At 46.5% G+C, this 26111-nt stretch overlaps 1 protein-coding gene across 1 annotated transcript in view; it reads right to left on the minus strand.

The window, feature by feature from the left end:
• The window catches only part of LOC115461775 (CD5 antigen-like), a 73653-nt gene that overhangs the window by 24169 nt on the left and 23373 nt on the right, over nucleotides 1-26111 (minus strand). The window contains exon 5 of the mRNA XM_030191820.1: nucleotides 10776-11096. Within this exon, the coding sequence (XP_030047680.1) occupies nucleotides 10776-11096 (321 nt within the window). The remainder of the gene's footprint in view (nucleotides 1-10775; nucleotides 11097-26111) is intronic.

A 26111-nucleotide genomic window follows, 5' to 3' on the forward strand; every position in this document is an offset into this window, starting at 1 on the left:
TATCACTGCAACTCACTCACATTGCCATCCACACCAGACTTATACCCTGATCACATATGTACGTAAATCCCACAAAGAACATTGAACATAAACCCTAAATTGCAGTTTCTTCAGTCTCTGTGTATCATCAGAGCACAATCTCAATAAAGATCAGGTCAGTGAGCCCTAAAAAAAAACACAAGGGCACACAAAACCCAGTTCTTAATAATTGTAGCAGATATTGAACATTGCTGATCTTTGTATCCAACAAGTTCTCAAGTGAAGAAAGAAAAAAAACTCCACTGCAATATAGGGTTTATGTTCAACTAGTATGAAATGCCCGTTTCGGGAAAAAATGAAACGGGCGCTAGCGAGGTAACACCCCCCCCACCATCCTCCCTCCCGAGTTCCAGACCCCCCTCCGTCCGTTCCTTCTGAGTTCCACACCCCCCCTCTTCCTCCCTCCCTCCGTCCCTCCCTCACTCACTTCAGTTGCGAGTTTGCGATGAATGTTCGCAGCGCTCTCCCCACTGCTGTAAGTGAATGTCAGACTCGCGCGTTGTGCCTTCGCCGCCCCGCCCTCAACGTCATCGCGTTTTGACGCGAGGGCGGAGCTACAGTGACTGCAGTGCCAAACTGGATATCTCGGGCGCCTCATCCGGCTTGAGGCTTCATTGGAACGTTGAAGGTGCCTTTTATATATAGAGATAGATGTTCTTTGTGGGATTTACAAATGTGATGTTTTTATCCCCCCTCTGTTAGACCTCTTTCTGACTCCGTCACACGGGGGGACTAAAGGTACTTAGTTCATATATCAGGTTCTGTATAGTTTCTCTAACCTCCATTGTCACCCAATCATAAGGGGGTGGCATTAGGAGCCGTAATTGAAAACTAATTCCCATAACTACTGCTTTCTGTCCAAAACTGAGTATCACTTGTATGTGATCTACCTTAGGCTAAATGTTAGGTAAAGAGAAGATAGAATCAATAAAAATAGAGACAGAGATAGGTTTAAATAGATAGGTACATTTTATTCCTTACCCAAAGACAAGTCTTTAAGTTGATACAAATACAGACATCAGATTCTGGGTTTATCTGCACAGCGCCCTGCCGTCTGAGAGAAGCGTTGGGGAGGAGACCAAAACTAAGGCAAAATCTCCCCTCTTTTATACACAAACCTCTCCATAGAAGTGAATGGTGAGAAACCTTGCTCCTAATCTTTCTCACTTTCTGAGATCATACTTTCCCACGCGGTCTTATCAGCATGTTTTGGGAAGCGTTGAGATAACAGTTTCACATCTCCCTGTTGCAATACTTTTCACACCATCTTAAGAACTCTGTATGACCTCTGTATCATTTTATACAAAATTAATAAGCTCCATTTTATTCATCTGATCCATCATTCTTTCATTACAGGTGCTGTATTTGATTTAAAAAGTTGTACCAGTTTGTGTCAGGACTCATTGTTCAGACCTGCTTTTTGCAGATTCTCAAATATTAAATCATTTACTTGTTGTTTGGCCTAGTCAGTACTTTTTCAGTTGTTTTAGGCTGCATAGCTTTGGCCATCACTATTCCAGTGGTAGCCTTAAAGCCAGGCCATATATTAACAGTGACCAGGGTATAAGTCTGGTGTGGATGGCAATGTGAGTGAGTTGCAGGGATACTATTTGGTCATTCTTTTAATGCACTGGTTTGTTTTCACTAATAAAGATTTTGTAATTTATTTAGAACAGGAGTACTGTCTGCTTTATTGGCAGACAGGAGTGGGCAGTGCATTTCCAGCCTCCTGGGGAGATCTCCAGTCCTGGCCCAGTCCTTGAAATAAATACTGTTATGTAGCAGGTAGTTCTCATGCTCCTGAGTCCTGACTTGGCAGCCGCCGAGATGAATACCATGAAACCCAGCTGTTACACATATGTCCGAAGTCTTACTGCCCCTGAGTAAGAAGTGCGTACATTCAGGTGGTTCTAAGACAGGAATTGGTAATTAATTCTCCTGTGTTGTAATACAAATACTGCAGCCAGATTACATTTTAGTAACCCAAGTGAATGTCACGTCCCGCTTGCTTGCTTCAATAAGGAAGAGCCAGGTTTTAGAAGGTTTCAAGGACTAAACCGCCATCATAAAAAGGGTTTTAAGTTACAAACAACACAGAATACAGAGTAAAAGATTCTTTTTTTAATGTAAAATTCTGCTGTTCTTTTTCTTTTATAATCAGAAAGAATTGTAGAAAATGTGTCATATGTATTCTTTTATTTCATTGAGGATCTACCTTCTATTAACAACTTTTCATAAAGACTATTTCAATATATATATACTAGTAAAAATGGCCCGTTTCTGGTGGCGATGAAACGGGCACTAGCGGGCAGGGGATTCCCTTCCCCTCCCCTTATGCGTGTCTCCCTGGTGGTCTAGAGATACCTGTTCGGTGGGGGCAGGAAAGAAAGAGCCCCCTCTTTCCTGCCCGTAGCGGTGGTGGTAGCTTCCTTGCTGCATCGTGTGGGAGTCCGGCTCTTGGCGTTTCAAAATGGCCGCCGAGAGTTGCAGTCTCGCGAGGCAGCTTGAACTCTCGGTGGCCATTTTGAAACGCCGAGAGCCGGACTCCCACACCATGCAGCAAGGAAGCCACCGCTACGGGAGGAAAGAGGGGGCTCTTTCTTTCCTGGGCCGATGGAACAAGTACCTCTAGACCACCAGGGAGACACGTGTAAGGGGAGGGGAGGTGACAGGAAGGGAGGGAGGTTGGTGAGGTTAAGCGTGTGCAACCGTGGGCGGGGCTATATGGCGAAAGGGGCGGGGTTGATATGCACGTCAGCGGCGGCTGGGATTTCTTGGAAGGGGAGGAGTAGGGTACCTCTAGACCACCAGGGAGACACGCGTAAGGGGAGGGGAGGTGACAGGAAGGGAGGGAGGTTGGTGAGGTTAAGCGTGTGCAACCGTGGGCGGGGCTATATGGCGAAAGGGGCGGGGTTGATATGCACGTCAGCGGCGGCTGGGATTTCTTGGAAGGGGAGGAGTAGGGTACCTCTAGACCACCAGGGAGACACGCGTAAGGGGAGGGGAGGTGACAGGAAGGGAGGGAGGTTGGTGAGGTTAAGCGTGTGCAACCGTGGGCGGGGCTATATGGCGAAAGGGGCGGGGTTGATATGCACGTCAGCGGCGGCTGGGATTTCTTGGAAGGGGAGGAGTAGGGTACCTCTAGACCACCAGGGAGACACGCGTAAGGGGAGGGGAGGTGACAGGAAGGGAGGGAGGTTGGTGAGGTTAAGCGTGTGCAACCGTGGCCGGGGCTATGTGGCGAAAGGGGTGGGGTTGATATGCACGTCAGCGGCGGCTGGGATTTCTTGGAAGGGGAGGAGTAGGGAAACACGTGCGTTAATTTGTTTTCGTGTTCCGCCCTCGACGTCATCACGTGTGACGTGAGGGCGGGGCATGAAGATGGTGTGGTGGCTTCACCACCATGAAACCACGAACCGGTGTGTGAGTGACTTCAGTGACGTCAGTGTCCTCAGAACGTTGAGGCTGCGTTTTATTATAGTAGATTATTTATTGCATTTATACCCCACATTTTCCCACCTATTTGCAGGCTCAATGTGGCTTACAGAGTGTTGTTATGACAAAGTCATGGCAGGATATTGGATACAATCAAAAGTAATCAGAAGATGGATGAGGAATTAGAGAAGATGGTGTTAGATTGGATAGTTTAGGAGATGATTTGTGTCTTCAAGGGGTCTTTTTGTAGGCTCTATTGAAGAGATGTGTCTTCAGAGATTTGCGAAAGTTGCTTAGATTGTCCATAGTTTTTAGGGCTGGGGGTATACATTGCATAAGCCTCTGGCGTGGACACTGCTTCCTTTCGCCAGGACTTTCTGGATTGCAACCAGCTGTTGGGAAATTCAGTGGCAATCAATTGTTTGTTCAGACAGGATCCAAAATGCAGAGACAGAGGGGAGAGGCAGGGGGGCCAAGTTCAGAAAGAGCCTAAGAAGCTACAGCGATCCCCAGATGAGAATAACCAGTGTGTTTTTTCTAGCAAAAAAGGTGCCAGTACTCAAATGCTAGGCCAACCTTCAGGGGTGGGGTGATCACTGAGGGACCCACCCCATAATAGCCAGGCCCCCTGCAACCAATCACAGAATCTATGACAAGGCAGAATTGGTGTGTAGAGTCTGAGCTCTATCATTAAAATTTGGGTTCCATGGGTCAGTTTTAGGAGACAATGGAAAAGGTGCCGGTACTCAGTACCCCCAAGTACCCCCTCAAAAAAAGCCCTGGGAATAACCCTCACTAACTTTCCTAACTGCACAGGGAGTTGGGAGGTTTCCCTTGGAGAATTGTTTCCACTCTATTACCTGACCTTTTCCGTCTTGAACTGAGGAATGTTTTCTTTCATTCTTTACTTGATCTCAGAGAAACCTCACCAGCCATGGAGGTGCAGGAAAATGCTAGAGTAGGATGTTGAATCTTTCATTTCCTCATAAGATAGTTGACAAAATACAAAAACCAGAGTATATATATTCCAATATTAGCTGTATCAACTGTTACGTACTCTCTACCAATAACAACTATAGATAATTCAAAATCTTTATTGTTTCACATATCAAATATATCAAAAAACCATCTACTATTAACATAGTAACATAGTAAATGACGGCAGATAAAGATCTGTACCGTCCATCCAGTCTGCCCAACAAGATAAACTCATTTTACATGGTATGTAATACTTTATATGTATATCCGAGTTTGATTTCTCCCTGCCTTTCTCAGGTCACAGACCGTAGAAGTCCGCCCTGCACCGGTTTTATTCTCCAAATACCGGCGTCGCCACCTAATGTCCGCTAAAATTCCATAGATCCATTCCCTCTAAACAGGATTTCTTTATGTTTATCCCACGCATGTTTGAATTTCATTACTGTTTTCATCTCCACCATCTCCCGCGGGAGGGCATTCCACATATCCACCACCCTCTCCGTGAAAAAATACTTCCTGACATTACTCCTGAGTCTGCCCCCCTTCAACCTCAATTCATGTACTACTACTACTACTACTATTTAGCATTTCTATAGCGCTACAAGGCGTACGCAGCGCTGCACAAACATAGAAGAAAGACAGTCCCTGCTCAAAGAGCTTACAATCTAATAGACAAAAAATAAAGTAAGCAAATCAAATCAATTAATGTCCTTTAGTTCTACCACCTTCCCGTCTACGAAAAAGGTTCATTTGCGGATTAATGCCTTCAAATATTTGAACGTCTGCATCATGTCACCCCTGTTTCTCCTTTCCTCCAAGGTATACCAGAACCCTTATCCAAACCCTTGTCACCTCTCGTTTGGATTACTGCAATTTACTTCTCACTGGTCTTCCTCTCAGCTATCTCTCTCCTCTCCAGTCTGTCCAAAATTCTGCAGCATGGCTTATTTTCCGCCAAAATCGTTATACCCACACTAGCCCACTCCTCAAGTCACTTCACTGGCTCCCTGTCCGCTTCCGAATACAGTTCAAACTTCTCTTACTGACCTTTAAATGCATCCATTCTGCAGCCCCCCCATTACCTTTCCACTCTCATCTCTTCCTACATCCCTCCCCGTGAACTCCGCTCACTGGACAAATCTCTCTTGTCGTCCCCCTTCTCTACCGCCAACTCCAGGCTTCGTCCCTTTTCCCTCGCGGCACCTTATGCCTGGAAGAGACTTCCTGAGCCTGTACGTCTAGCTCCATCTACCTGTTTTCAAATCTATGCTGAAAACCCACCTTTTCACCACTGCTTTTGGCTCCTAGCTACTACTCAATTACCTCCCCTTGTTCCTTCTCATCCAGTACTTGCCCTCGCCCTTAATTGTCTTGTCTGTCTGTATTTTTAGATTGTAAGCTCTATTGAGCAGGAACTGTCTCTCTATATCAGGTGTTCAGCACTGCGTGCGTCTGGTAGCGCTATACAAATGTTAATAATAATAAATGTTCAGGTCGGCAAGTCTCTCCTCGTACAGTTTGCAACGCAAATCCCATACCATTTTTGTAGCTTTTCTTTGCACCACTTCCAGTCTTTCTACATCTTTAGCAAGATACGGCCTCCAAAACTGAACACAATACTCCAAGTGGGGCCTCACCAATGACTAAAAAGCTTTCACACTAACACCTCATGCAGGCAAATTCTCTACACAGTGTCACTGTGGAGAGGCTTCATGCTTCCACCACTTTCCTATGTTCTGTTGAAAAGCATGAAGCTGGAATGTGGAAAAATACATTCAAAACATTAACAAGAAAAGAATACAGAATGTCTAGATGAAAACGAAATGCAAGAATGAAGTATCGGTACGTGACACTGTGTAGAGATCTTGCCTGCATGAGGTGTTAGTATGAAAGCTTTTTAGGTTTTAATAGTACATGGTTTTTTTGATATGTTTGAGAAGTGAAACAATAAAGATTTTGAATTATCTATAGTTGTTATTGGTAGAGAGTATGTAACATAAGACAGTTGAGGGAATTCTCTGAATAAGTAGAGAAATAGTAATTCACCTCAGGAGCTTAGTCAAGATCGGGAGGCGGGGCTGGTGGTTGGGAGGCGGGGATAGTGCTGGGCAGACTTATACGGTCTGTGCCAGAGCCGGTGGTTGGGAGGAGGAGCTGGTGGTTGGGAGGCGGGGATAGTGCTGGGCAGACTTATACGGTCTGTGGCAGAGCCAGTGGTGGGAGGTGGGGCTGGTGGTTGGGAGGTGGGGATAGTGCTGGGCAGACTTATACGGTCTGTGCCAGAGCCGGTGGTTGGGAGGCGGGGCTGGTGGTTGGGAGGCAGGGATAGTGCTGGGCAGACTTATACGGTCTGTGCCAGAGCCGGTGGTTGGGAGGCGGGGCTGGTGGTTGGGAGGCAGGGATAGTGCTGGGCAGACTTATACGGTCTGTGCCAGAGCCGGTGGTTGGGAGGAGGAGCTGGTGGTTGGGAGGCGGGGATAGTGCTGGGCAGACTTATACGGTCTGTGGCAGAGCCAGTGGTGGGAGGTGGGGCTGGTGGTTGGGAGGTGGGGATAGTGCTGGGCAGACTTATACGGTCTGTGCCAGAGCCGGTGGTTGGGAGGCGGGGCTGGTGGTTGGGAGGCAGGGATAGTGCTGGGCAGACTTATACGGTCTATGCCAGAGCCGGTGGTTGGGAGGCGGGGCTGGTGGTTGGGAGGCAGGGATAGTGCTGGGCAGACTTATACGGTCTGTGCCAGAGCCGGTGGTTGGGAGGAGGAGCTGGTGGTTGGGAGGCGGGGATAGTGCTGGGCAGACATATACGGTCTGTGCCAGAGCCGGTGGTTGGGAGGCAGGGCTGGTGGTTGGGAGGTGAGGATAGTGCTGGGCAGACTTATACGGTCTGTGCCTGTGCCAGAGCCGGTGGTTGGGAGGAGGGGCTGGTGGTTGGGAGGCGGGGATAGTGCGGGGCAGACTTATACGGTCTGTGCCAGAGCCGGTGGTTGGGAGGCAGGGCTGGTGGTTGGGAGGTGAGGATAGTGCTGGGCAGACTTATACGGTCTGTGCCTGTGCCAGAGCCGGTGGTTGGGAGGTGGGGCTGGTGGTTGGGAGGCAGGGATAGTGCTGGGCAGACTTATACGGTCTGTGCCAGAGCCGGTGGTTGGGAGGCAGGGCTGGTGGTGGGGAGGTGAGGATAGTGCTGGGCAGACTTATACGGTCTGTGCCCTGAAGAGCACAGGTACAAATCAAAGTAGGATATACACAAAAAGCAGCAAATATGAGTTATCTTGTTGGGCAGACTGGATGGACCATGCAGGTCTTTTTCTGCCGTCATCTACTGTGTTACTATGTTACTATGCAGATACAGCTGGGGGGAAGGGGGAGGGAGAGTGCTATATGGTGAGTGCATGTATACCTTCACCAGTAAGTCATGGACTAATTTGTCAGTTCCTGTTCATCAAATCCTCCTGGAGGTATTACACTGATACATGTAAGGCACGAACGGCTGAATATTAGATTATTAGAACCCCATGCAGGAATTACACTGATACAAGTAAGGCATGAATACAGCATGGACATCTGAAGACTGGATCTTCAACAGAACCACATATAGGCATTACACTGATACAGGGAAGGCGTGAATACAGCATGGACGACTGAAGATTGGATTCTTAGAACCCCATGCAGGCATTACACTGATACAGGCAAAGTATGAATACAGCATGGACATTTGAAGACTGAATCTTCAACAGGACCCCATATAGGCATTACACTGATACAGGTAAAGCATGAATACAGCATGGACTGAAGATTGGATTATTAGAACCCCATGCAGGCATTACACTGATACAGGTAAAGTATGAATACAGCATGGGCATCTGAAGACTGGATCTTCAACAGAACCCCATATAGGCATTACACTGATACAGGTAAAGCATGAATACAGCATGGACGACTGAAGATTGGATTATTAGAACCCCATGCAGGCATTACACTGATACAGGTAAAGTATGAATACAGCATGGACATCTGAAGACTGGATCTTCAACAGAACCCCATATAGGCATTACACTGATACAGGGAAGGCATGAATACAGCAGGGACGACTGAAGATTGGATTATTAGAACCTCATGCAGGCATTACACTGATACAGGTAAAGTATGACTACAGCATGGACATCTGAAGACTGAATCTTCAGCAGAACCTCATATAGGCATTACACTGATACAGGTAACGCATGAATACAGCATGGAAGACTGAAGATTGGATTATTAGAACCCCATGCAGGCATTACACTGATACAGGCAAAGTATGAATACAGCATGGACATTTGAAGACTGAATCTTCAACAGAACCCCATATAGGCATTACACTGATACAGGTAAGGCATGAATACAGCATGGACGACTGAAGATTGGATTCTTAGAACCCCATGCAGGCATTACACTGATACAGGCAAAGTATGAATACAGCATGGACATTTGAAGACTGAATCTTCAACAGGACCCCATATAGGCATTACACTGATACAGGTAAAGCATGAATACAGCATGGACGACTGAAGATTGGATTATTAGAACCCCATGCAGGCATTACACTGATACAGGTAAAGTATGAATACAGCATGGACATCTGAAGACTGGATCTTCAACAGAACCCCATATAGGCATTACACTGATACAGGGAAGGCATGAATACAGCAGGGACGACTGAAGATTGGATTATTAGAACCTCATGCAGGCATTACACTGATACAGGTAAAGTATGACTACAGCATGGACATCTGAAGACTGAATCTTCAGCAGAACCTCATATAGGCATTACACTGATACAGGTAACGCATGAATACAGCATGGAAGACTGAAGATTGGATTATTAGAACCCCATGCAGGCATTACACTGATACAGGCAAAGTATGAATACAGCATGGACATTTGAAGACTGAATCTTCAACAGAACCCCATATAGGCATTACACTGATACAGGTAAGGCATGAATACAGCATGGACGACTGAAGATTGGATTCTTAGAACCCCATGCAGGCATTACACTGATACAGGCAAAGTATGAATACAGCATGGACATTTGAAGACTGAATCTTCAACAGGACCCCATATAGGCATTACACTGATACAGGTAAAGCATGAATACAGCATGGACGACTGAAGATTGGATTATTAGAACCCATGCAGGCATTACACTGATACAGGTAAAGTATGAATACAGCATGGACATCTGAAGACTGGATCTTCAACAGAACCCCATATAGGCATTACACTGATACAGGTAAAGCATGAATACAGCATGGACGACTGAAGATTGGATTATTAGAACCCCATGCAGGCATTACACTGATACAGGTAAAGTATGAATACAGCATGGACATCTGAAGACTGGATCTTCAACAGAACCCCATATAGGCATTACACTGATACAGGGAAGGCATGAATACAGCAGGGACGACTGAAGATTGGATTATTAGAACCCCATGCAGGCACTACACTGATACAGGTAAAGTATGACTACAGCACGGACATCTGAAGACTGAATCTTCATCAGAACCCCATATAGGCATTACACTGATACAGGAAAGGCATGAATACAGCATGGACAACTGAAGACTGAATCTTCAACAGGACCCCATGCAGGAATTACACTGATACAGGTAAGGCATGAATACAGCATGGATGACTGAAGATTAGATTATTAGAACCCCATGCAGGCATTACACTGATACAGGTAAAGTATGACTACAGCATGGACATCTGAAGACTGAATCTTCAACAGAACCCCATGCAGGCATTACACTGATACAGGTAAAGTATGACTACAGCATGGACATCTGAAGACTGAATCTTCAACAGAACCCCATATAGGCATTACACCAATACAAGTAAGGCATGAATACAGCATGGACGACTGAAGATTGGATTATTAGAACCCCATGCAGGCATTACACTGATATGTGCAAACTAAGAAAACAGCATGGACAGCTAAAGAATGGATCTTCATCAAAGCTTAAGTAGATGTCATATTCATATATGAACAGACCATTCATAGGTAGTACCTTTTAAAAATCAGGATGCTTTGCCATACAAAATACACAAGTTTTATTTCAGAACAAATATGAAAAGGACTGAAATAAATTATAATATTGCAAAAAGGGAAAACAGACCCAGAAACAAGAACTAATAGAACTCAATAGAATGCAAGAAAAGACAAGGTGATATTCTAAGGAAAGTGAAAAACACTGCTGGGTCAAGTGGCGGGAGTGACATTAACAACTAAAGTTCTGCTTAACCCCAGAATAGGAATAATACAGTAGAAGGAAATAAGAACTGACCTGAACATATGACTCCGAGCCTGTCCTCAGGATCGTCACAAAAAGACCAGCTTCTCCAACGTTGCTTGCACTGGGATAGCTGGGGCTCAGAACCCTGACAGAAAAAAGCGCTGTTCCACCCTGATCCCGAGGTGTTCCAGAGATGCGATCCCCTTACCACATCAACAACAGAACCACAGCCCAGCTCTCTGCACACCACAGCAGCCATCTGAGTCCCAGGACCTTCAGGACAAATCATCCTCCACTCATCTTTTTCAAAAATCTCCACTTTTCCTGCACAGGAACTGTCTCCACCCACAAGCCTGGTTTTAAAAGGGAGATCTGGAAGACACCAAAACAGCAACGTGAAAAGGTAAATGTTAGACAATCATTCTTACCCGTCCTTTCTCCGAACTTCGTACATGCTAGATTAGCACTCTGCTGCATGAATTTCCCAGAAAGTGGGAAAACCCTTCTGTTTTCGCTCCAGTGGCAGTGTCTCGTAATTATGTTGTAAGCATGCTCTAGATGGAGGAGTCAGATTGAAGGTGGAGTTCAGTATTTGAAAAAGAAGAAGTGACCATGTGTTATCTACTATTTCTCAGCTAATTTTACGTATCAGCTTGCGCCTAACGGTACACACGTAACTACCAGTATTTTCTTACCTGCGCGTGTAACTCCTAGGCACACCCATGTCCTGCCCTCATCCATGCCCTCTTTGCAACTGAGTGCTATGGAAAATGTGCGCAAAATTGATAAAATATCGCCTATGGTCAGTTACTTACCTAACTGTAAATTAGACCTAATTAATGCCAATTACTCCAATAATTGCAATTATTGGTTCTTTAGGCCAATTAGCACCTAATTTAAAAATTAAGTTAGGCACATAACTGGCCTTATTCTATAAACTGCATGCCCTACTTTGTAGACTAAACATAAAGTTGGCGCCCAACTTTATAGAATTGAGGGATTTATCTTCCATTGCTTCACGTAGAGGGGCATAATCGAAAGGGACGCCCAAGTTTTGCTGAGGACGTCCTCGCAAAACGTCACGGCGAAGGGGCGGGGAAACCCATATTATCAAAACAAGATGGGCGTCCATCTTTCGTTTTGATAATGCGGTCAGGGACGCCCAAATCTTGAAATTTAGGTCGTCCTTACAGATGGTCGTCCCTAGACTTGGTCGTTTCTGATTTTCGGCGATAATGGAAACCAAGGACGCCCATCTCCGAAGCGACCAAATGCACGCCCTTTGGTTGTGGGAGGAGCCATCATTCGTACTGCACTGGTCCCCCTGACATACCAGGACACCAAAAAGGCACCCTAGGGGGCACTGCAGTGGACTTCAGAAATTTCTCCCTGGTGCATAGCTCCCTTACCTTGTGTGCTGAGCCCCCCAAAACCCACTACCCACAACTGTACACCACTACCATAGCCCTTATGGGTGAAGGAGGCACCTACCTAGATGTGGGTACAGTGGGTTTGTGGTGGGTTTTGGAGACATTTACCTCAACAAGTGGTTCTGCCTGCCTGAAGTGCACTGCATCCACTAAAACTTTCCTAGACTTTCCTTTTTAACAACATTTACCATAATAATCAATAATATGAATTGCAACACATCACTAATCCTACGTATATAATAATTCTCACCTCCAACAATCTGTGCTTGGGACCGTGGCTCCCTGGAGGTGGTCTGCTAGGCAGACACGCACTGACGTCACTGACGTCATGACAGCTGATTCCAAGGCAAGGGGAGGAGTACATCTGTCACCCCCCGCGCTATGGCCCCCTCGACCCCCCCTTCCACGAACCCGTCGACCTCACCCCCGGCCCGCCGAAAACCGCCCCCCACCGCCGTTGTGGACTACCTGTGCTGACGGGGGACCCAAACCCCCGACAGCCGAAGTGCTGTTGTACCCTTCGCGTTGCTTCCTTAATCTTCTTCTCTGCAAGTTTCTCTGCGTGTGTCTGACGTCAGACGCACGCAGAGGAACTTCCAGAGGAGATGATTGCGGAAGCAACGCGAACTTCGCGAAGGGCACAACAGCACTTCAGCTGTCGGGGGTTTGGGTCCCCCGTCAGCACAGGTAGTCCACAACGGCGGCGGGGGGCGTTTTTCGCCAGCACGGGGGAGTCGAGGGGCCGTAGCGCACGGGAGGGGGAATTGCCTGCCTAGGGCCCGTTTCCTTGCCTTCAGAAATGGGCCTTTTTTACTAGTTAGTTGATAATTTGTCTGCTTTATTGAATTGTTTATATCCATTATGTTACTCTTCTTCCTTATGTAACCAATTGTTTATCTACTCTTGATTGACGCTTGTCATGATGTATTATTGTATGTCACATTGAGTCTGCAAATAGGTGGAAAAATGTGGGATACGAATACAACAAATAAATAAATAAATAAATAAATAAAACTGCTCTAGGGACCTGAATACTGCTGCGATGGACCTGAGCATGACATTTGAGGCTGGCAAAAAATATTTTTAAAGATGTTTTTTTGAGAGTGGGAGGGGGTTAGTGACTACTGGGGGAGTAAGGGGAGGTAATCCCCGATTCCCTCCGGTGGTCATCTGGTCAGTTCGGGCACCTTTTTGTGCCTTGGTCGTAAGAAAAACAGGACTAGGTAAAGTCGTCTAAGTGTTCGTCAGGAACACCCTTTTTTCCGTTATGGGTCGAGGACGCCCATGTGTTAGGCACGTCCAAGTCCCGCCTTCGCTACGCCTCCAACACGCCCCTGGAAACTTTGGTCATCCCCATGACGGAAAGCAGTTGGGGACGTCCAAAATCGGCTTTCTGTGAGAAGGACGCCCATCTTCCGATTTCTGTCGAGAGATGGGCGTCCTTCTCTTTCAAAAATAAGCCTGCTAGTCACTGAACGATACTTCTACCAAGAAGGTGCCATGTATATATATATTTTTTTGTTACATTTGTACCCCGCGCTTTCCCACTCATGGCAGGCTCAATGCAGCTTACGTGGGGCAATGGAGGGTTAAGTGACTTGTCCAGAGTCACAAGGAGCTGCCTGTGCCTGAAGTGGGAATCGAACTCAGTTCCCCAGGACCAAAGTCCACCACCCTAACCACTAGGCCACTCCGAGTACAATACAGGAGTAGAGGAGTAGCCTAGTGGTTAGAGCACTGGTCTTGAAATCCAGAGATGTTAGGTTCATATCCCACTGCTGTTCCTTGTGATACTGGGCAAGTCACTTAACCCTCCATTGCCTCAGGTACAAACTTAGATCGTGAACCCTCCAGGGACAGGGAAATAACCAGTGTAACTGAATGTAACTCACTTTGAGTTACTACTGAAAATGGTGTGAGCAAAATCCAAATAAATAAATATTCCTTCACATGTATGTGTAAATAGCGGAAATCCAGCTACGTGCTCTTCTGTAACTATGCCACGTCCTCAATAGCTTGCAAGTAAGAGGAATGAGGGCAGGGTGCACACTTACTCACATTACTTAAAGAATACTGTAAGTTACATGTCTACCTGTATACAATAATTGATTTGTTTGCTTTATTTTTTGTCTTTTAGATTGTAAGCTCTTTGAGCAGGGACTGTCTTTCTTCTATGTTTGTGCAGCGCTGCGTACGCCTTGTAGCGCTATAAAAATGCTAAATAGTAGTAGTAGTAGTAGCAGTAGTACCTCCAGAATCTACGTGCTCATGCCTCCTTTATAGAATAGGTTTCAAATAACATGACTGAATATTATATCTTGTCCTGATATAGTACGTTATGTTTATCTATCAATCCACTTCCAATCCTACATGATTTACTTATGCACTCTTATTTGTAACTATTGTAAAATTATTATTCCGTTAATATGATTGCTATGATATTCTTACGCACCTATCTGTATCTATATTTTGAAATTACATAATTACATAGTAACATAGTAGATGACGGCAGAAAAAGACCTGCACGGTCCATCTAGTCTGCCCACGATAAACTCATGTGTATACCTTACCTTGATTTGTACCTGTCTTTTTCAGGGCACAGACCGTATAAGTCTGTCCAGCAGTATTTCCCGCCTCCCAACCACCAGTCCCGCCTCCCATCACCGGCTCCGGCACAGACCCCGTATAAGTCTGCCCTCCCCTATCCTAGCCTCTCAACCACCAACCCGTCTTCACCCCGCCACCCAATTTCAGCTAAGCTTCTGTGGATCCATTCCTTCTGCACAGGATTCCTTTATGCCTATCCCACGCATGTTTGAATTCCGTTACCATTTTCATCTCCACCACCTCCCGCGGGAGGGCATTCCAAGCGTTCACCACCCTTTCCGTGAAGAAATACTTCCTGACATCTTTCCTGAGTCTGCCCCCCTTCAATCTCATTTCATGTCCTCTCGTTCTACCGCCTTCCCATCTCCGGAAACGATTCGTTTGCGGATTAATACCTTTCAAATATTTGAACGTCTGTATCATATCACCCCTGTTCCTCCTTTCCTCCAGAGTATACATGTTCAGGTCAGCAAGTCTCTCTTCATACGTCTTGGAACGCAACTCCCATACCATCCTCGTAGCTTTTCTTTGCACCGCTTCCATGTTTTAACATCCTTCGCAAGGTATGGCCTCCAAAACTGAACACAATACTCCAGGTGGGGCCTCACCAACGACTTTTACAGGGGCATCAACACCCCCTTTCTTCTGCTTGTCACACCTCTCTCTATACAGCCTAGCAACCTTCTCGCTATGGCCACCGCCTTGTCGCACTGTTTCATCGCCTTCAGGTCCTCAGATACTATCACCCCAAGATCCCTCTCCCCGTCCGTGCCTATCAGGCTCTCCCCGCCTAACACATACGCCTCCCTTGGATTTCTACTCCCTAAGTGCATCACTTTGCATTTCTTCGCATTGAATTTTAATTGCCAAATTCTTATTCTATAATGTGTATATGTCGTTGTAACATTTTGTAAGCGACATTGAGCCTGCAAATAGGTGGGAAAATGTGGGATACAAGTGCAGCAAATAAATAAATTAGGCTCCTCTTTGCAGAATTACCGTCTTAAATTGTAAGCTCTTTGGGGAAGGGCCACCCAGTCTTCCCAACATGATAATTTTTTTTTTTGCTACATTTGTACCCCGCGCTTTCCCACTCATGGCAGGCTCAATGCGGCTTACATATTATATACAGGTACTTATTTGTACCTGGGTCAATGGAGGGTTAAGTGACTTGCCCAGAGTCACAAGGAGCTGCCTGTGCCTGAAGTGGGAATCCAACTCAGTTCTTCAACGTCCACCACCCTAACCACTAGGCCACTCCTCCACTGTTGCTACTATTTGAGATTCTACATGGAATGTTGCTATTCCACTAGCAACATTCCATGTAGAAATCAGATCACCAATGTGGCCGCGCAGGCTTCTGCTTCTGTGAGTCTGACGTCCTGCACGTACGTGCAGGACGTCAGACTCACAGAAACAGAAGCCTACGCAGCCTTCTACATGGATTGTTGCTAGTGGAATAGCAACATTCCATGTAGAATCTCCAATAGTAGCAACATTCCATGTAGAATCTCCAATAGTATCTATTTTATTTTTGTTACATTTGTACCCTGCGCTTTCCCACTCATGGCAGGCTCAATGCGGCTTACATGGGGCAATGGAGGGTTAAGTGACTTGCCCAGAGTCACAAGGAGCTGCCTGTGCCTGAAGTGGGAATTGAACTCAGTTCCTCAGGACCAAAGTCCACCACCCTAACCACTAGGCCACATGTCCCAATGATTTCCTAATCATTGGGACATGATTGCTTGTCATCTGAAAACATAACATAAGAATGTGTACAACTGGCAGTAGAATCACCTGGTTAGTGGTATATGATTCGCACATGTTTTCAAAACACATTTTCAATATTCCGTGCCTTCGGTCATTTAGCAGGGCTACTGAACAAGCAAAAATTGAAAGAGCCATCACAGAATACAAGGGACATAATTCCCTCACAGTGGATTCCTTAGGTAATGGAAAAACAAATCAGGGATTAATGGGTAACAGAGGGTGTTACGCAAAATGAGTTTAGTGACCTGGATTGGCCGCTGTCGGGGACAAGATGCTGGGCTCGATGGCCCTTTGGTCTTTTCCCAGTATTCCATGCCATTACTTATGTACTTATGTTAGCTGTGTCCATATACATTTTGCAGCATTTAAACTTCATTAATTCTGCTATTTACTACTGCCAGGAGGGTGGAGATTAGATGAAATGATTCTTTTCTTTGTGTATTTTAGTATGACGAAATAGTAATGTGAGGATATCTCCTGATTCCTGTTTGCTGTAGCAAGTATTGCTACAAGTGATACTGCACTGGAAGGTTATGAATATAAAATTTAAAAAATACTAAGAAGAGAGAATTTAAATTGATTGAAAATAATCTGAGAATACTCAGCCACTTTCCTTAAACATTGGCTGCTGCAGGCTGATTTAGACACACTTATTCAGAAGTCCATCCTATCCCCCGAGAGTTTCCAGTCACTGTGAATGGGAAACAGTTGGTAAAAGTGGAGGAGTGGCCTAGTGGAGGAGTGGCCTAGTGGTTAGGGTGGTGGACTTTGGTCCTGGGGAACTGAGGAACTGAGTTTGATTCCCACTTCAGGCACAGGCAGCTCCTTGTGACTCTGGGCAAGTCACTTAACCCTCCATTGCCCCATGTAAGCCGCATTGAGCCTGCCATGAGTGGGAAAGTGCGGGGTACAAATGTAACAAAAATAAATAATAGAGTTTAGTAGTTGATGTGAATAGAAACAGAAAAACCAAGAAAAATGTAGGCAGATAAAGACCATATGGCCTATCCAGTCTGCCCATCCATGCCATCTATTCTCCCTTAGAGATCCTATGTACATGTCCCAAGATCTCTTGACTTCAGATACTGTTTTTGTTTCCACCACTTCCACAGGAAGGTCGTTCCACGTGAAGAAATGTTTCCTCAGGTTACTTCTGAGTCTGCCCCTTTCACCTTCACCCTATACCCCTAGACTTGCCCTCTTTGCATTTCTGCCGCATATATATTTAAATGTCTCTATCATATCTCCTCTCTTCTACCATTCTTCCAAAGTATACATATTAAGATCTTTAAGTCTGTCCCCATACTCTTTATGACGAAGACCGCTGACCATTTTAGTATCCACCTTCTCAACCAACTCCACCTTGTTTATATTTTTTTGAAGATGCAGTCTCCAGAATTGTACACAATATTGTAAATGAGGTCTCACCAGAGTCTTACACAGGGGCATCATCGCCTCCTTTTTCCTACTGGCTATTCCTCTCTCTATGCACCCCAGCATCCTTCTAGCTTCACCATCACCTTTTCAACCTGTTTGGCCACCTTAAGATCATCACATACAATCAACATCCAAGTCCTGTTCCTCTTTTGTGCACAAAAGTTCTCCACCCCCTAAAGTGTAGGGCCCTCAGGGTTTTGCAGCCCAAGTGCATGACCCTGCAGTTTTTAGCATTAAATCTTAGCTACCAAATTCAACTGTGATGCATCACAATTGAAGCTGTGTCTTCTGTTGATAAGGACAGGGATCTTGTATTCATTGCCATGAGCTAGTGCGAGTGAGCTGGTTGTAAGTAGTAAGGACACAATTAGGTACTAGGCTATTAGATTTTTGCCTACTGTCTTTCCACTCATCGTGTGTGAAGGAAATCCCAAGCGAAGGAAGAGAATTGTCGAATGGGTAGAGATTGGAACTTACTGATTTCGGCTGGTGAGTAGCTTACTTCTTTTTATTGGGCACTAGCCAATTGCTAATGTCAGTTTAACAACAACAACCATTTCTAAAGCGCTACAGGGTTACGCAGTGCTGTACAATTCAAACATAGAAGGACAGTCCCTGCTCAAAGAGCTTACAATCTAAAAGACAAGAGAGCAATCTAAAGACAAGTGAACAATCTAGAGGACGAGTGAACAGTTAATCTGATAGGGTGGATAGATTGGGGTATTTTATATTTCTCGAGCGGTTAGGCGCTGAAGAAAGGTAAATAAGAAATTAAGGTCAACGGAAGTGCATGTTCGGAGTGACTAGAACTACAAGTTCATGGCGTCAAGGAATAAGATAAACAGTAATACAACTTGGCCTGGTGGCATTAATAATACAAGCTCTAGTTTATTTTTGTTACATTTTGTACCCCACGCTTTCCCACTCATGGCAGGCTATGGAGGGTTAAGTGACTTGCCCAGAGTTCACAAGGAGCTGCCTGTGCAGGGAATTGAACTGAGTTCCTCAGTTCCCCAGGACCAAAGTCCACCACCCTAACCACTAGGCCACTCCTTGGGATTTGAACTGATTGATGTTCTTTCACATTAGGTAGACAAGAATTTGAGATCAAAATAAAACTTTATGTTCTGGGCAACAGGAAGTTTCAGTCCTTGATAACACAAGCAGGAATTGGAGAGCAGGAACTAATAGTATTAGAGACACATGCTCGGGGCAACAATAATTGAGATCAGCTGAAATGCAAGCGAGAATGTCATCAAGAAATGTGAGCAAGAACTAATGCATACTCTTGACCTCTCTGTGGGTCTGACAAGAATTAAGATAAATTAATACTATGTGCTGCCAGTGACGTAGCCATGGGTGGGCCTGGGTGGGCCAGGGCCCACCCTATTTGGACTCTGGCCCACCCAAAATTGTGCACTCTTGCTATGGCTTGCAGAGGTCCTCAAACCCCATCAGCTGAAGATTTCCTCCTTCTCAGGCAGCCAGTGCTCTTTCAAACGGCAGGTGGCAGCACTTGCCTCGAGCTGAAACCAACACCAGCCCCTCGTCACATGCTTAGTTTTCATGCATGCACAGCCTGCTGGCCCTGGCATCAGCTCAAGGAAAGTGCTGCTGGCTTGTTAGGAAGAGTGCTGACTGTCTGAGCAGGAGGAAATGTTCAGCACTCTTCCAAACAAGCCAGCAGCACTTTCCTTGAGCTGATACCACGGCCAGACCCCTTTCTGTGGAAAGAAGGTTTGGATTTATCCAGATGTGACAAAACAAATTCAAGATCACAGGAAAGCTTTCTAGCACTGCAGCAAGACGTGTTACCTTTGGGAGTATCATTTTTGCTAGCATATCCTTGTAAGTGTTTAATTAAATATATGGGTGTGAAATACACTTTTTTTTCGGCCTAAGCAGTTGAAGGCTTTTGTGGATATGAAAGAAATCATTACCGGATAGTTCTAGCAAGCGTTATATTTAGATAATAGTGTGGGGTATTTCACATTATTTCCTTTTTAATTGACCTCCTTGTCATATTTCTACCCCCTCCTCTCCCCCCAATGTTGTGGTCTAAGAAGGATTATATATTCTGTGATATTTAATTGTATTCCTTGATTATTTTCAGCTGTTTTTCCATAACAAGTGTGTGTATATTTGATAATAATATTAAATAAATAAATAAATAAAAAATAACTAACTAAGAAGAGCTAAAAATATTGGAACTACATGCACAGGGTAACAAGAACTGAGATCATCGGGAATGCAGGTAAGAACTGAGAGAAGTAAGTGAGCAGTAGCGATAGAGGCACTTGTTTGTTCCAAGGGTTTGGGCAATGTTCCTGATTTGCTTAGAGTCTGTGGCTCATTCATTTTCCGGGGGGTGCATTCCTTTATCTGCCATTGTCTCAGGTAAAAGAAAAACAGAGGAGGGGTGGGGAAGATAGGCTCTTTCCAAACAACGGAGAAGACATATGATCCTATATAATAAAAGGCACCTCCAGCATTCTGAAGCTGACTGCATGGCTGAGGCATTCCTGCTCTCTGTATCCATCTCCTGAATTGACATCACGTACTTCCGGGTTTGTCACAAGCAGAAGTGACCAACCACACGAGGTTTCTCGGCTTCAGAATGTTGGAGGTGGATTCTATTAAATAGGATTGGTCAGTTCCTTGAAGCACAGCCAGAGCTCAGCGTCCTGCACAGTAACGCTCAGAGAGAGGGGGAGGGCTGACACCAGAGAGAGGGAGGGAGGGGGGCCTGACACCAGAGGGGGGGGGGAGGTATCTGTCACACACACACACACACTCTCTTTCTCACACACTCTCTCATAGTCAATGTCTTTCTCTCACTCTCACACACTGTCTCTCACACACTCTATGTCTCACACTGTATCACATTCACTCTCTATGTGTTACACAGAGGGGAATAATCGAACGTCGCCGGCGAAATAGGTCGCCGGCGATCTATTTTGGCGGCGGCGCAACAGCTGGCCGGAACCGTATTTTCAAAAAAGATGGCCGACCATCTTTTTTTTCGATAATACAGTGTGGGCCGGCGAAATGCCTTGGATTTCGCCGGGTTTGAGATCGCCAGTTTTGTTTTTCCGCGATAATGGAAAAAACTGCCGGCGATCTCAAACCCGGCGAAATCTAAGGCATTTGGCCGTGGGAAGAGCCAGCATTTGTAGTGCAATGGTCCGTCCCCCTCACATGCCAGGACACCAACCGGGCACCCTAGGGGGCACTTCAAACATCTTTTATAAACAACCAATTAGCTTCCAGGTGCATAGCACCCTTCCCTTGTGTGCTGAGTCCCCCAAATCCCCCCCAAAACCCACTGCCCACAAGTGTGCACCATTACCCTAGCCCTAAGGGCTGAAGGGGGGCACCTACATGTGGGTACAGTGGGTTTTGGGGGGTTTGGGAGGGCTCAACATTACCCACCACAAGTGGAACAGGTAGGGGGAGGATGGGCCTGGCTCTGCCTTTCTGCAGTCCACTGCAACCAACAACAACTGTTCCAGGGACCTACAGTGGGGGAAATAAGTATTTGATCCCTTGCTGATTTTGTAAGTTTGCCCACTGACAAAGACATGAGCAGCCCATAATTGAAGGGTAGGTTATTGGTAACAGTGAGAGATGGCACATCACAAATTAAATCCGGAAAATCACATTGTGGAAAGTATATGAATTTATTTGCATTCTGCAGAGGGAAATAAGTATTTAATCCCTCTGGCAAACAAGACCTAATACTTGGTGGCAAAACCCTTGTTGGCAAGCACAGCGGTCAGACGTCTTCTGTAGTTGATGATGAGGTTTGCACACATGTCAGGAGGAATTTTGGTCCACTCCTCTTTGCAGATCATCTCTAAATCATTAAGAGTTCTGGGCTGTCGCTTGGCAACTCGCAGCTTCAGCTCCCTCCATAAGTTTTCAATGGGATTAAGGTCTGGTGACTGGCTAGGCCACTCCATGACCCTAATGTGCTTCTTCCTGAGCCACTCCTTTGTTGCCTTGGCTGTATGTTTTGGGTCATTGTCGTGCTGGAAGACCCAGCCACGACCCATTTTTAAGGCCCTGGCGGAGGGAAGGAGGTTGTCACTCAGAATTGTATGGTACATGGCCCCATCCATTCTCCCATTGATGCGGTGAAGTAGTCCTGTGCCCTTAGCAGAGAAACACCCCCAAAACATAACATTTCCACCTCCATGCTTGACAGTGGGGACGGTGTTCTTTGGGTCATAGGCAGCATTTCTCTTCCTCCAAACACGGCGAGTTGAGTTCATGCCAAAGAGCTCAATTTTTGTCTCATCTGACCACAGCACCTTCTCCCAATCACTCTCGGCATCATCCAGGTGTTCACTGGCAAACTTCAGATGGGCCGTCACATGTGCCTTCCGGAGCAGGGGGACCTTGCGGGCACTGCAGGATTGCAATCCGTTATGTCGTAATGTGTTACCAATGGTTTTCGTGGTGACAGTGGTCCCAGCTGCCTTGAGATCATTGACAAGTTCCCCCCTTGTAGTTGTAGGCTGATTTCTAACCTTCCTCATGATCAAGGATACCCCACGAGGTGAGATTTTGCGTGGAGCCCCAGATCTTTGTCGATTGACAGTCATTTTGTACTTCTTCCATTTTCTTACTATGGCACCAACAGTTGTCTCCTTCTCGCCCAGCGTCTTACTGATGGTTTTGTAGCCCATTCCAGCCTTGTGCAGGTGTATGATCTTGTCCCTGACATCCTTAGACAGCTCCTTGCTCTTGGCCATTTTGTAGAGGTTAGTCTGACTGATTCACTGAGTCTGTGGACAGGTGTCTTTCATACAGGTGACCATTGCCGACAGCTGTCTGTCATGCAGGTAACGAGTTGATTTGGAGCATCTACCTGGTCTGTAGGGGCCAGATCTCTTACTGGTTGGTGGGGGATCAAATACTTATTTCCCTCTGCAGAATGCAAATAAATTCATATACTTTCCACAATGTGATTTTCCGGATTTAATTTGTGATGTGCTATCTCTCACTGTTACCAATAACCTACCCTTCAATTATGGGCTGCTCATGTCTTTGTCAGTGGGCAAACTTACAAAATCAGCAAGGGATCAAATACTTATTTCCCCCACTGTACATACTGCTGTCAGGGTGCTGGGTATGACATTTGAGGCTGGCATACAGGCTGGCAAAAAAGGTTTGTATTTTAATAATTTTAGTATGGGAGGGGGTTGGCGACCACTGGGGGAGTAAGGGGAGGTCATCCCCCATTCCCTCCAGTGGTCATCTGGTCAGTTGGGGCACCTTTTTGAGGCTTGGTCGCGAAAATAAAAGGACCAAGTAAACCCGGCGAAATACTGCTTATCGCCAGGTTTTATTTTTCCATTATCCGCGAAAGCCGGCCATCTGGTAGCCACGCCCAAGCCTGCCCCTGTCCCGCCTTCGCTTCGCCACCAACACGCCCCTTTGAACTTTCGCCAGCGAGGCGAAGGGAAAGCGGCGAAGCTATCACAAATGTAGCTTTCGATTATACGCTTTTCGCCGCTTTTGCGAAATCGCCGGCCATATCCCGATTTGTGTCGGGAAATAGCCGGCGATTACTTTCGATTATAAGCTGGACAGTCACTCACACACTCTCTTGGTCTCATACACTCAGTCTCACAGAGAGTCTGTGTCTCACATACACTCTCTCTCTCGCACACACTGTATCTGTGTGAAACACTCTCTCTCACACTGTCTCTTACATACGAACTTGCACACACTCTCATTCTCACACACACACTTGCACCCAGACTCACTCTCTCTCACACACACACTTGCACATTCACTCTCTCTCTCACACACAGTCACTCTCACATACACTCTCTCAAACATACACACTCCGAGGAAAACCTTGCTAGTGCCCGTTTCATTTGTGTCAGAAACGGGCCTTTTTTACTAGTTTTAAATAAAAAGTAATGTTTATTACAAGTTGACTCAACACAGCCGTGTTTCGGTGACATGGCGCCTTCTTCAGGAGTCTTCCCCCAGCTTCAACAATCAGGCCAGTTGGGCATCCCCTTCCTGCGATTTGACAGCACCTCTTCTCCCAAACCCCCGCGGTCCAGAAGAGGTGCTGTTAAATCACAGGAAGGGGATGCCTGACTGGCCTGATTGTTGAAGCTGGGGCAAGACTCCTGAAGAAGGCGCCACGGTGCCGAAACACGGCTGTGTTCAGTCAACTTGTTGTAATAAACATTACTTTTTATTTAAAATCATACGTCTTCTCCATTGTTTGGAAAGAGCCTATCTTCCCCACCCCTCCTCTGTTTTTCTTTTACTTTGTCTCGTGGGGATTAAGTGCACCTACACACTCTGTGCGGTATCTTTTTGGATTGTCTCAGGTACACAATTATAGTATAAAGACCGTACATCAGGGAGATATCGTACCTGAATACTTATCACCAATGGACAATGCTGCACATCTCCATAAGTACATAAGTATTGCCATACTTGGAAAGACCAAAGGTCCATCGAGCCCAGCATCCTGTTTCCAACAGTGGTCAATCCACATCACAAATACCTGGCAAGATCCCAAAAATGTACAAAACATTTTATACTGCTTATTCCAGAAATAGTGGATTTTCCCCAAGTCCATTTAATAACAATCTATGGACTTTTCCTTTAGGAAGCCGTCCAAACCTTTTTTAAACTCCGCTAAGCTAACCGCCTTTACCACATTCTCTGGCAACGAATTCCAGAATTTAATTACATGTTGAGTGAAAAAAAATTTTCTCTGATTCATTATAAATATACTACATTGTAGCTTCATCGCATGCCCCCTAGTCCTAGTATTTTTGGAAAGCGTGAACAGACGCTTCATATCAACCCGTTCAACTCCACTCATGTCCAGTAGCACTATAACTATGTAACTCCAGATAATGTGGGTTAAAAGCACCAATCCTATATAATAATTCTCACCTCCAACGTTCTAATGTGCCTGGGACTGTGGCTCCCTCGGAGGTGGTCTGCTAGGCAGTATAGAATGCACTGACGTCAGTGATGTCACTGACAGCTGATTCCAAGGCAAGGGGAGGAGTAGGGAAACACGCGGAGCATGTTTCCCTTCTCCTCCCCCTGCCTGGGAAACAGCTGTCAGTGCCCCCCCCTCGGCGCAACACCCAAGCCCCTACCCTGCAAAACCGCGAGCCAGGCCTACCAATCAGCCCTCAGTGCCCCCCTCGGCGCAACACCCAGGTCCCTACCCCCCCCTCGACGCATCACCCAAGACCCTCCCCTCGGCGCATCACCAAAGCCCCTACCCCCCTCTCGGGCACATCAACTCCCTCGCCACCCGCAGCCGCCAATACTAACGCTGTCCAGCCACTGCTGCTTCTCCTGTGGAGCAGCAGCGGCCGGTACAAAAAGAAAAAAGCCAAAAAAAGATTTTTAACCTGAAATGCGGCTCCGTAGACAGCCATCTGGCATTGGCTGTCGTCACTGCTGCCGCTCCTCCTCTGCTCTCCCCTCCACGTCACTGCCCCTGCAGGAAGACCCCGGAGGAGCGCAGCGACGTCAGAGGGGAGAGGAGGAGCAGCTGCAGAGATGACAGCCAATGCCAGATGGCTGTCTACGGAGCCACGTTTCAGGTTTAAAATCTTTTTTTGGCTTTTTTCTTTTTGAACCGGCCGCTGCTGCTCAACAGGAGACGCAGCAGCGGCCGGACAGCGTTAGTATTGGCGGCTGCGGGTGGCGAGGGGGTTGATGTGCCCGAGGGGGGGTAGGGGCTTGGGTGATGCGCTGAGGGGGGAGGATAGGGTCGCTGGACATGGGTGGCTGCAGGGGGAGAGGAGGGTCGCTGGACATGGATGGCTGCGGGGAGGGGGGCAGGGAAGAGGGAGGTGGGGATGGGGTCCTGAGACCAGATGGGTGGCTGCAGGTGAGGGCAGGAGAGACAGAAGGGACGCTGCAGGGGGGCAGGGGGAGAGGAGGGTCGTTGGACATGGGTGGCTGCGGGGGGGGGGGGCAGGGGAGAGAGGTGGGTCGCTGGACATGGGTGGCTACAGGGGGGGCAAGGGGAAAGGAGAGGAGGGTCGTTGGACATGGGTGGCTGCAGGGGGGCAGGGGAGAGGAGGGTCGCTGGACATGGGTAGCTGCAGGGGGAGAGGAGGGTTGCTGGACATGGGTG

Source organism: Microcaecilia unicolor, chromosome 2 (assembly GCF_901765095.1).
Source record: "Microcaecilia unicolor chromosome 2, aMicUni1.1, whole genome shotgun sequence".
In the NCBI taxonomy this organism is placed as follows: Eukaryota; Metazoa; Chordata; class Amphibia; order Gymnophiona; family Siphonopidae; genus Microcaecilia; species Microcaecilia unicolor.